This window comes from Carcharhinus amblyrhynchos, chromosome 8, assembly GCF_965287045.1.
Source record: "Carcharhinus amblyrhynchos chromosome 8, sCarAmb.v2.hapA, whole genome shotgun sequence".
Classification (NCBI taxonomy): Eukaryota; Metazoa; Chordata; class Chondrichthyes; order Carcharhiniformes; family Carcharhinidae; genus Carcharhinus; species Carcharhinus amblyrhynchos.
The window spans coordinates 93709785-93722123 of NC_137331.1; the positions used below are offsets into that span (position 1 = coordinate 93709785).

Below are 12339 nucleotides of genomic sequence, written 5' to 3' on the forward strand. Positions count from 1 at the left end.
CCCGACAATTCCTCAATCCTCTCTAACAACCTCCCCAAAATCTTTTGTAAAGTCCATTTGCACTATATCCACTGTATTTCCTCCCAGCCACTATGTCCGGCTTAGTTCCATGGATCAGTACTGTACGAGTGCCCCATTGAAGGACCGGTTAATGTCTGATTGCTGAATGTTTATTTTCTCTCTATATTTTCATTGTTCAGATTGATTATTTCAACAATCAAATCATTGTGGATCTTGTGGAACAACCTCACAAAGGAATCATTGCCGTCTTGGATGAAGCCTGTATGAATGTTGGGAAAGTGACAGATGCCATCTTGGTGGACACCATGGATTCCAAGTTGGGCAAACATGCCCACTACACCAGCAGAAAGGTAGAACAAAGCCAAAAGCTAGGAAGAGCAAGAGGTCAGGAAATATATGACAGGCAGTGACTAACATAAGCCTCAAATCAAGTTATGCAGGTTCTTTTTTTCCATTAAACCTATAGCTAGGATTTCCTGTGGGGGGATCAGATGTGCGGCTATTGTGTTGCTCACTCTTGCAGGCTGATATCAGTTTAGGAAACCTGGTTGGCATGGATGAGTTGGGCCAAAGGGCCTCTTTCCATGCTGTATATCTCTATGACTCAACAACTTTAAGTAGAAATAGAACTGATGGCATGGCTATTCCTGCCTCCAGTTCCTGCCACTGTGAAATGTATCTGGCTAACTCAAAAGGGGACACAAGAGCATCTCTGGCTAATACAATGGCCTAGAACTCTCAGCAATGAAAAAGCAGTGAGAGACAAGAGCCAAGGCAGTGAATTGGCTTTCTCAATAAAGAGCTCTTCCCTGTCACACCAGCCAGCCAGCCCTGAACTTTATTGGCACCTCTCATTTCCTTACCCCCTTCCCTGATATTAACATGAACTATCCACAGACAAACTATCTGAAATCTGTCAGAATTAATGCTGTTGTCACAAGCATTTCACCAATGTTGCATGTTCTTGAAGTGATGATTTACACCCATGGTTCTTCTGACCAGGAAGAAGGAAAGGACAGTTAAATCTAATTCCTAATAGGTGGTTAGATTGTTGTTCAGGCCTAACTCAGTACAAAGCCATCTCGAAAAACCCATTTCTCATTTCCAATCAGCCACATCACCCCTATTCTCACACTTCTCAAAACTTAGTTAGAATTTTAAAAAACTGACATTTATTTATGTCGTGATTCTCCAGCCGTTCATGCCGTTGGCATTCTCTGGTCCTGCTGGCAGTGCACTCCCTGCTGTGGGTTTCCTGGTGCTGTGGGGTGGCTTCAATGGGAATTCCCATTGACAGCATGGGGAAGAGGATTCCGCCCACCAGTCCACAGCCAGCTGCCTCCTGCTGCTGAGAACAACACTGAGGGACGGCCGGAGAATCTCACCCCTTGTGTCTTTCATGGCATTATGACGTCCCAGTGCTGGCATGCCTGTACTTTCTACTCAATGGAAAATGTCCCAAGGCCATGCATTGTTCACATTTGTCACTCAACGAGCATCACTGAAACAGAGAATCTGGGTCATTATTACTTTGCTTTCTCAGGCAGTTTGCTAGTTGCAGGTTTGTTGTTACACATCCTACATTGTCCTCCCTTCAAAAAGTACTTATTTTGCTGTAAAATGCATTAGTGTGGCCTATGGATGTTAATGGTGTTATATAAATCTAAGTCCTTTCTTTCTTTAGCTACTGCTGGTTCCACACTGAAACCAGACACTCATTAGACTGGGCAATGCCATAACCAAACTAATAAGATGAGAAGGCAATCTATTACCAGACCTGTTAGCACATGGGGTTATGTAGCAGTGATGGAGGATGACCTGCTTGTTGACTTTACCTTCTTGAAGATTAACAAATTGTAATCCATTCAGTGTTTTTCTTTCCCAAGACTTGAAAACATCTGACATGCGCAATTGCTATTGGCACAAAATACCATCTTGCCACCCTAATCATGCCAGGTGTTGGCACATTAACCAGCTTCGCTACTGAGCGCAATAAATTGGAGCATAATCACGCCATGCCATGCTAAGGAAGAACACTGATTGCTGCTGCATTATGATTCCAATGAGTGAGCACCCCTCACTGAAATCATCCGTTTTTTTCAGCATTTCCTTTATTACCACAGTGTGGCCATCCCGTTCTTTGTTTCCTTTGTGAAACTGGTGGCAGTCTTTGTTCCTGCAGTTCATTTGTGAAAATAGTCCCACAGTGTTTCTGGTGTAGTAAAGTGTTGGATACTGTTTGGTAGGTCTTAATGAAGTCTCTGTAGTCTTAAGTGTCTCCATGAGTGTTAGTACACATGGCTGACAAGACTGACCCCTAGCTATGAAGTCTTACATCACATTAGTATACTCAGTCCCATGTTAACCCTATAACTGCTAACCCTATATTTGTCAGACTACACAGTTTAATAGTGAGTTTTAGCACTTTGACCAAGCGATATTGAAGGAATAACAATATGTTTCTAAATTGGATGATGTGTGATTTGAGCTGGGGGTGCAGTGAAAGAGATTCAACTCTAGGAAGAATCAACATTAAACTTAATCTGACTGTAAACTAAATTTCATTGATAAGCACTCCATCAATAGCTACTGGGATTGCGATCAGGAGCAGAAATTATCCATGATTTATCCACTCTCCAGTTTGAGGGTATTGAGATTCAACTGCAAACGTTCAAACTGATGTCCCCACTGAGATCAACTCATTGAGCACAGGCTGAAACTGAAAGCTGTGACCTCCTTTGCTGGTAGTCTCTGTTCCTTCCGCTGAGTAATCTGACAACTCGCAAATTGCTTTTTACACAAAGTTAACACTTGTGTTTTTTTTTGCAGCTGAGTCCGACAGAAAGGAATATGGAATTCAGCAAACACTTCAGGATAAAGCACTACGCTGGACAAGTCACGTAGGTCCCTCCCTTATCTTTAAAAATACTTTAGCTGGAATTCTACCGCATCGTCTGTCACGGAATCGGACAGTGAGGGACCGACAACGGAAATGTCCGTTGACTTTGGGTGCGAATTTCCAGTCTCGCTCGAGCGAGGCTGTAAAATCCTGTCCTTTCAATTCATTATTGGCAAAGCAGAATGTTTTTGCACCATGAGAAAGTGGCAAACATTTCCAGATCAGGAGTAAGACAGGTTATATACAGAATATCCTTCTACACTATCCCATGAAACACTTCTGGATCAGGCATAACACAGGTTAGATAAAAAGGCCACAATTTTACTGGCATGCCTGTCCAGATTCCGTGGGCGTGTGAGGTTTGGAAAATGGCATTCTCCGTTAGCTTCGGGCGGGATCATACGAACCTCCGGCAGACGTGCCGATAACATTCCGCCCAGAGTATCTCTCTACACTGTCTCATCAAGCACTCCCAGATCCAGAATAACATAGATTAAATACAGACTATCCCTCTATACTATCCGTCAAATATTCCCAGAACAAAAATAGCACAGGTTAAATACAGACTATCCATCAACACTACCTTATCACACATTCCCAGATCAGGAGTAACACAGGTTAAATTCAAAGTATCCTCTACACTACCCTATCAAACATTCCCAGATTAGACTTAACATAGGTTAGATTCAGAATTAGATCGATTATTCCTTCCCTCTTCCCAAGGAAAGGAGTTGGGGATTTCCAATTACTGGCAGTCTGCAGACACATGTCCTGTAGACACAGTTTGCAATTGGCCTCTGAATATCTGTTGAGGGGGACAGGTTGGTGACATGCAGCAGAATAGATTGCTTATTATACTGCTTAGCGCTCTGTTCATCCGACATGCTCTCTAACTTGCTAGGAGCAATCCCAGAGGCAATGTGTTAGGTAGCAATAAAATCCATCACTGAATCAATCTCCAACAAAACTTCAACTGAAAATTTCAACATTCTGTGCAATACTCAGAACAAAATATTCAAACCCTTTGCAGGGAGCACTGTCTATGTTGCTGGCTGTTATGTTGCCTTCTCTTTAACCCTCAAACTATCTTATCAATTCATTGTTACAATCAAGGAGATGTAATTTAATGCCATATTAATAATGCACTAAGTAAAATTGAAAAATTAAATGACATGCAGTTTCGGATGCCAGGAACTTGTACCTGTCAAGAAAGCTAAGTTGAGCTATCACCTGCTCTCTCACCTGCAGTGCTGCATACATAAACTCCTTCAGTGGAGCAGAGAAAATGTTGAAAGTTTGTGTCCATAAGCTCCATGTTTTCAGTGCTCACTACCACCGTCTTTCTCTCTATCTCCTTCTCTCTGTCTCTCTCTCTCTCTCTCTCACACACACACACACACACATATTCACTCACTCACTTAACTTATGCTTACTGTTCCTTTCTCCATCTACTTTCCTCCCATTCTCTGTACAGAGGTGGCAATCGTCTTGACTGGCTGATGACCTTGTGTAGTCACATGGGCTACATGGTGCTAATGTCATCCATATTTGTGTGTCCCTCTTCCCCATCTGTCCATCTCCCTTTTCTCCCACTCTCCATCTCCCCTTCCTAATGCCTATCTCTAGTTGCTCTTAGAAGAGTCAGAAGGCATTCAATGTAACTGAATGGCTTTCTAGGCCACTTCCGAAGGTAGTTAAGCATTATGAATGCAGGACTGGGATATCATAAAGGCCAGATTGAGTAAGGATGGCAAGCTTCCTTCTCGATAGAACATTGGTGAGCAAGTTCAGTTTTTGTGACAATCCCACAGCTTCAAGAAGTTATTCATGAAGGCCCCACTTTCTCAACCTTACCCCTCACCTGAGGTATGGTGATCCTCAGGTTAAATCAACACCAGTCAGTTCTCCCCCTCAAAGGGGACTACAGCCTATGGTCATCTGGGACTATGGCAACTTTACTTTACACTTCATGGTGACTTTTACTGATACCATTTCCAATTTTTTCTGAGGGAACTTCCTGTTTTCATCTTTCAGGTTTCCAGATAATTTTTTCCATATATTTTCAGTCACCAATGTTCACTCTTTGGGATTGCACTTGAAGAATAGCCTCTTGAATGAGGATCGAGTGGGAGGCAGTTGGCGCCATTGGATCTGTATCCATTAGCTGTTAGTGTTAAATGGAGAGAAGGAGGAATGAAGATTTGAACTAAAGTTCTGTTTTGTGCTTGGGTTCAGGTACTCGGTGGAGGGCTTCATCGATAAGAACAAAGACACACTCTATCAGGACTTCAAACGTCTGATGTACAACAGGTGAGGACAATATGCAGAGTCCCAATCACTCCAGTGTCTATTTAGCTTTTATTTGTGATATAAAGTTCACAGTCACAATTCAACCCATCTGACAGTGTATGGTTCATGTACCAGCTCCTGTGAAGAAAGGCATTCATCTCCATCAGGTACTATACAGCCATTGGCATCTCCTGTATATGCACACTATACAGCAGATAAAAGGGAACCATTTACTTATGGAGTATTTTATGAGTTTTTTTTCTGTTGAAAACCGTTGCAGTTGTCACTGCACTTCAATGTAATCCATTGTTTGAAATACCTTCAGATGTTTAATTTGATATAATTTTGGAAAAGGAGATGCAAAATACTTAATAAAATATTCAATTAATTAAGGGAGCTTGTAACACTATCAGGGTGGCATAGATAAGCAAAGGTTCTGGAAGACCTTTCAGATCGAGTAAGGTCAATAAGAATAATGATGAAAAATTTAAAGGAGAATACGAGAAAACACAAAAAGAATTTAATGAAGAGGGAAAACATTCAAATCAGAGGAGATGTTACATAAACAGAGAATACTGGAAAATCTCAGCAGGTCTGACAGCATCTGTGGGGAGAGAATAGAGTCAACGTTTCGAGTCAATATGACCTTTCGTCAAAGCCCAGATTCCAACATCCTCATTATTTAGCTTTTATGAGAGAGGAGATGTTTCCTGATACTGTTGAGAGTGAGTTGAGTACGGCTATGATGGATAGAGGTGACATATTTGATTAACACAAGACAGAGCACTGGCCCCAGTGGCATACATCCGAGAATTCTGAGAGAGGTGAGAAAGTGAGATTGTGAAGGTGCATTTCTAGTAAGTGTGAATGTGCGCTGGGGGACGCGAATGACCAATTTAATTGGGGTGGCACGGTAGCACAGAGGTTAGCACTGCTGCCTCATAAGGCCAGGGACCTGGATTCGATTCCTGGCTTGGGTCACTGTCTGAGTGGAGTTTGCACATTCTTCCCATGTTTGTGTGGGTTTCCTCTGGGTGCTCCAGTTTCTTCCCACATTCTGAAAGACATGTTGGTTAGGTGCATTGATCTAAACAGGTGCCGGACTGTGGTGATCAGGAGAATTTCATACTAACTTCGTTGCAGTGTTAATGTAAGCCTTACTTGTGACTAATGAATAAGCTTTCATAATGGCAACTGGATAATTACATGTCTGCCAGGGAAATTTTTATTATCTAGTTAAGGATAAAAAGTCTACAAAAACAGATTAAAAGAAAATAAGTAGCCAGCACAGATTTTAGAGTGGATGATTGTGCTTGAGAAGCTTGCAAAATTGTTTAAGAAGGCAGCAACCATAGATGTGGGGAATGCACTTTATAGTGTTTATAGATCTTAGGAAAGCCTTTGACAAGGTACAACAATGTGAGGCTATTAGAGAAGGAAATGGAATTAAAGAGCGGTTAGCAAACTGGATAAAAAATGGTTTGAATGGATTAGCCAGAATTGGCAAAAAGAGCTGTTTCTCAGAGTGTTTGGAAGTGGATACTAGTTGCTGGGTCAGTTCTGGGACCTATTGTATATATCAGTGATTTTGTATGGTGCCTAATGGAAATAATGTTGAAACTGAAGGTGTACGTGAAATAGAAAGTATGGTCAATTGTTCCAAAAGCAAAGGAAATTCAAAGAAATATTGATAAGGTGGCAGATGAAATTCAAACTCAAGTTTTCATCAACCAAAAGAGAAAACACTGGAAAATCTCAGCAGGTCTGGCTGGAGGGAAAAGAGCTGACATTTCAAGTCCAGACCCTTTGTCAAAGCATAAAGGAGGAGGTTTGAACCTGGTGCATACATTTGGATAACCAGGGACCCTCTCTGCAGAGATATGGTATCTCTTTTGATTGGGTCCTGGGAGATCTTTGGAAGAAATAAGGCACTTCTTGGCAGAGGTAGGCACATTTTAGGATTGCTTAAAGTTCTTATAATGCAACATTGGAACGGTCAATCTGTCAAAGTGCTGTCCAGATGTCAGAGGCCAAATGTCCAGCTCCAGGGAGACCCCCATGACAAGTACACATCTGTGTGAACCTGTTGTAAACCATGCAGACATGGTGTCACGTCGATGAGGTATCAATATACAGTGGGGGGGTGGGGGGGGGGGGTTCAATATCTGGTGAGGTGTTGGGTTAATAACATTTAAGTACATTCAAATGAATTTAAAGCAGGGACATGCCCATTATGGGTGTGAACCTGGCGACACCACCAGCGAGGGGCGGGGAAGATCTAAAATTGTGTTCTTGCCAGTGAGAACTGCAACTTATGCATCCTGAGGTTCCACTGGCATTTGCATGGACGGTGAACGTGGGCTCATGATCATCCTGAAAGCCTCAACTGCCTTCTGAGGAAGAAAATAAAATTCTAGAGGCTCACAACCTTCTGAAGGAATAAAAAAATCTTCGTGTCTGTTTTAAATGGGCAATTGCTTACTTTTAACCATTGACCCTGACCTACTACAGCAACCCCACCCCCCCCATCCCAAACCTATCAAAACTGTCAGGAAATGTCAAACCTGCCAAAGAACTGTCCATGGTACTAGGTGAGTTGGCATGAAGGAGGTAAGGGCAAAGGATGGTGAATGGTGATCCTGGGTTGTCATTAGTTGGCACTATGTTGATATGGGGCAACAAGGGTTGGTAGAGTTGATATAGGGGCATGAGGGGTCATGGAAGTGTGTAGTCAACGTGGCCTGGCATAGGTTGATAAGAATGAAGCATAGGGATTGTATGGGGAGTGGGGGGGTGGAGGGAGAGGGAGGGTAAGAGCTAGAGGGATAATTTTTGTTGTATTATTAATTTTTATTTGTTTAAACAAGTGTTGGATCACAGGGGCAGACCTTGCACCCTACCCATCTCAGCACCCTGCAGCCTCCCCACTTGTTGAGGCTTTGATTGGCATTTCTACACACCCCTGTTCCATAGACCATCCTGGATACTCAGTCTATGATCAAAGCTGGGGTCTGAATTCTGTTTTACCTTTTATTCCAATAGATTTTGAGATGTCAAATTTTACACATTTCATTCAGTTTCAGAAGTTATAGTAAGGGAAGGGGTGGCAGTGAGCAGGTTAACAGTAGTCATCTCCATCCACACACAACTATATAATTACATGAAAATATAACAAACACAACTGTGGGATGCTGGCCTTCATAGCGAGGGGGATTGAATATAAAAGTAGGGAGGTCTTGCTGCGGCTGTATAGGGCATTGGTGAGGCCGCAGCTGGAGTACTGTGTGCAGTTTTGGGCGCCGTACTTACGCAAGGATATTTTGGCCTTGGAGGGAGTGCAGAGGAGGTTTACTAGGCTGATACCGGAGTTGAGGGGGTTGAGCTATGAGGAGAGGCTGAATAAACTAGGCTTGTACTCGTTAGAGTTTAGAAGAATGAGGGGAGATCTCATTGAGACATATAAGATGATGAATGGGATGGATAGGATAGAGGTGGAGAGACTCCTCCCGCTCAGAAAGGACAGTAGGACTAGGGGGCACAGCCTCAAGATAAAGGGGGGGCGGTTTAGAACGGAGTTGAGGAGGAACTTCTTCACTCAAAGGGTGGTGAATCTCTGGAATTCTCTGCCCGTTGAAGTGGTGGAGGCTACCTCGCTAAATATTTTTAAGACGCGGGTTGATGGGTTTTTGATAAGCGAGGGGATTAAGGGTTATGGGGAGAGGGCGGGAATGTGTAACTGAGCCACGACAGATCAGCCATGATCTTATTGAATGGCGGGGCAGGCTCGAAGGGCTGGATGGCCTACTCCTGCTCCTATTTCTTATGTTCTTATGTTCTAAAATATATTCAGCTGAGAGACTTTTTATTCAAACTGTAATACTCATGATATCCAACAGAGGGCAGTGAGACTATGAAATATTTCTGGCAAATTAGGGGACAATTGGGTAGCCTCTGAGAACAGGCATGCAGACTGCGATTAGGCAATTAACACAAGTCCATTCCTTCCCGATGCAGGCAGCATGCAAATAACATAGTGCCTGCATGTTACCATGATTTCAGCAAACAGTCGAAGCACAATACAGCACAGGAACAGGCCCTTCAGCCCACCAAGCCTGCACCAATACATGGTTTCTATCCCTTATTGCTGTTGAGTGCCTCAGCTAGGGTTACAAGGCTGGCACTGCTTCAAACAAGCCCACACAGCTTCAGGACAGTCTGCATTGCCTAAAGTAAAGATGTATTTTGCTTGCAGCAAGTGTGGGATGTGCCTGGAGTTGTGTGTGAGTGGAAAGAACACTGAGTAATACTGCAACCATTTTCTAGTGTTCTCTGACCAGGTAACAAAAGCTTTGCTGCAGAAAGTCAACAAGACAGGCTGCCCACAGGGTACTAAGAGACCTTCCAGACAGATGCTGTAAAGGTATCCAGCGCTGGGAAGTTTAGTCCTGAGTATTTGGATGCAATGCCAAAAGTAGTTCAATTACCTCCCACATGTTAACCTACACACCGCTCCATTCACCGTCCCGCCTTCGCCGTCCCTTCGCCGTCCCTTCGCCGTCCCGCCTTCGCCGCTCCCTTCGCCGTCCCTTCGCCGTCCCGCCTTCGCCGCTCCCTTCGCCGTCCCTTCGCCGTCCCGCCTTCGCCGTCCCGCCTTCGCCGCTCCCTTCGCCGTCCCGCCTTCGCCGTCCCGCCTTCGCCGCTCCCTTCGCCGTCCCTTCGCCGTCCCGCCTTCGCCGTCCCGCCTTCGCCGCTCCCTTCGCCGTCCCTTCGCCGTCCCGCCTTTGCCGTCCCGCCTTCGCCGTCCCGCCTTCGCCGCTCCCTTCGCCGTCCCGCCTTCGCCGCTCCCTTCGCCGTCCCGCCTTCGCCGCTCCCTTCGCCGTCCCTTCGCCGTCCCGCCTTCGCCGCTCCCTTCGCCGTCCCGCCTTCGCCGCTCCCTTCGCCGTCCCGCCTTCGCCGTCCCACCTTCGCCGTCCCACCTTCGCCGCTCCCTTCGCCGTCCCGCCTTCGCCGCTCCCTTCGCCGTCCCGCCTTCGCCGCTCCCTTCGCCGTCCCGCCTTCGCCGTCCCGCCTTCGCCGCTCCCTTCGCCGTCCCGCCTTCGCCGCTCCCTTCGCCGTCCCGCCTTCGCCGCTCCCTTCGCCGTCCCGCCTTCGCCGCTCCCTTCGCCGTCCCGCCTTCGCCGCTCCCTTCGCCGTCCCGCCTTCGCCGCTCCCTTCGCCGTCCCGCCTTCGCCGTCCCTTCGCCGTCCCGCCGCCGTCCCGCCTTCGCCGTCCCTTCGCCGCTCCCTTCGCCGTCCCGCCTTCGCCGCTCCCTTCGCCGTCCCACCTTCGCCGCTCCCTTCGCCGTCCCGCCTTCGCCGTCCCGCCTTCGCCGCTCCCTTCGCCGTCCCACCTTCGCCGCTCCCTTCGCCGTCCCGCCTTCGCCGTCCCGCCTTCGCCGCTCCCTTCGCCGTCCCGCCTTCGCCGCTCCCTTCGCCGTCCCGCCTTCGCCGCTCCCTTCGCCGTCCCGCCTTCGCCGTCCCACCTTCGCCGCTCCCTTCGCCGTCCCGCCTTCGCCGCTCCCTTCGCCGTCCCACCTTCGCCGTCCCGCCTTCGCCGTCCCACCTTCGCCGTCCCACCTTCGCCGCTCCCTTCGCCGTCCCGCCTTCGCCGCTCCCTTCGCCGTCCCGCCTTCGCCGCTCCCTTCGCCGTCCCGCCTTCGCCGTCCCACCTTCGCCGTCCCACCTTCGCCGCTCCCTTCGCCGTCCCGCCTTCGCCGTCCCACCTTCGCCGCTCCCTTCGCCGTCCCGCCTTCGCCGCTCCCTTCGCCGTCCCGCCTTCGCCGCTCCCTTCGCCGTCCCGCCTTCGCCGCTCCCTTCGCCGTCCCGCCTTCGCCGCTCCCTTCGCCGTCCCGCCTTCGCCGCTCCCTTCGCCGTCCCGCCTTCGCCGTCCCTTCGCCGTCCCGCCGCCGTCCCGCCTTCGCCGTCCCTTCGCCGCTCCCTTCGCCGTCCCGCCTTCGCCGCTCCCTTCGCCGTCCCACCTTCGCCGCTCCCTTCGCCGTCCCGCCTTCGCCGTCCCGCCTTCGCCGCTCCCTTCGCCGTCCCGCCTTCGCCGCTCCCTTCGCCGTCCCGCCTTCGCCGCTCCCTTCGCCGTCCCGCCTTCGCCGTCCCACCTTCGCCGCTCCCTTCGCCGTCCCGCCTTCGCCGCTCCCTTCGCCGTCCCGCCTTCGCCGCTCCCTTCGCCGTCCCGCCTTCGCCGTCCCACCTTCGCCGCTCCCTTCGCCGTCCCGCCTTCGCCGCTCCCTTCGCCGTCCCGCCTTCGCCGTCCCTTCGCCGTCCCGCCGCCGTCCCGCCTTCGCCGTCCCTTCGCCGCTCCCTTCGCCGTCCCGCCTTCGCCGCTCCCTTCGCCGTCCCACCTTCGCCGCTCCCTTCGCCGTCCCGCCTTCGCCGTCCCGCCTTCGCCGCTCCCTTCGCCGTCCCGCCTTCGCCGCTCCCTTCGCCGTCCCGCCTTCGCCGCTCCCTTCGCCGTCCCGCCTTCGCCGTCCCACCTTCGCCGCTCCCTTCGCCGTCCCGCCTTCGCCGCTCCCTTCGCCGTCCCGCCTTCGCCGCTCCCTTCGCCGTCCCGCCTTCGCCGTCCCACCTTCGCCGCTCCCTTCGCCGTCCCGCCTTCGCCGCTCCCTTCGCCGTCCCACCTTCACCGTCCCGCCTTCGCCGTCCCACCTTCGCCGCTCCCTTCGCCGTCCCGCCTTCGCCGTCCCGCCTTCGCCGTCCCGCCTTCGCCGCTCCCTTCGCCGTCCCGCCTTCGCCGCTCCCTTCGCCGTCCCGCCTTCGCCGTCCCGCCTTCGCCGCTCCCTTCGCCGTCCCGCCTTCGCCGCTCCCTTCGCCGTCCCGCCTTCGCCGCTCCCTTCGCCGTCCCGCCTTCGCCGCTCCCTTCGCCGTCCCGCCTTCGCCGCTCCGTTCGCCGTCCCACCTTCGCCGCTCCCTTCGCCGTCCTGCCTTCGCCGCTCCCTTCGCCGTCCCGCCTTCGCCGTCCCGCCTTCGCCGCTCCCTTCGCCGTCCCGCCTTCGCCGTCCCGCCTTCGCCGCTCCCTTCGCCGTCCCACCTTTGCCGTCCCTTCGCCGTCCCGCCTTCGCCGTCCCGCCTTCGCCGTCCCTT

General features: G+C 50.0%; 1 protein-coding gene across 1 annotated transcript in view; it reads left to right on the top strand.

The window, feature by feature from the left end:
* The window catches only part of LOC145347069 (unconventional myosin-Id-like), a 125368-nt gene that overhangs the window by 59593 nt on the left and 53436 nt on the right, over positions 1–12339 (top strand). Inside the window, exons 11-13 of the mRNA XM_080194975.1 lie at positions 201–371; positions 2851–2921; positions 5156–5230. Coding sequence (XP_080051101.1) covers positions 201–371; positions 2851–2921; positions 5156–5230 — 317 coding nt within the window. The remainder of the gene's footprint in view (positions 1–200; positions 372–2850; positions 2922–5155; positions 5231–12339) is intronic.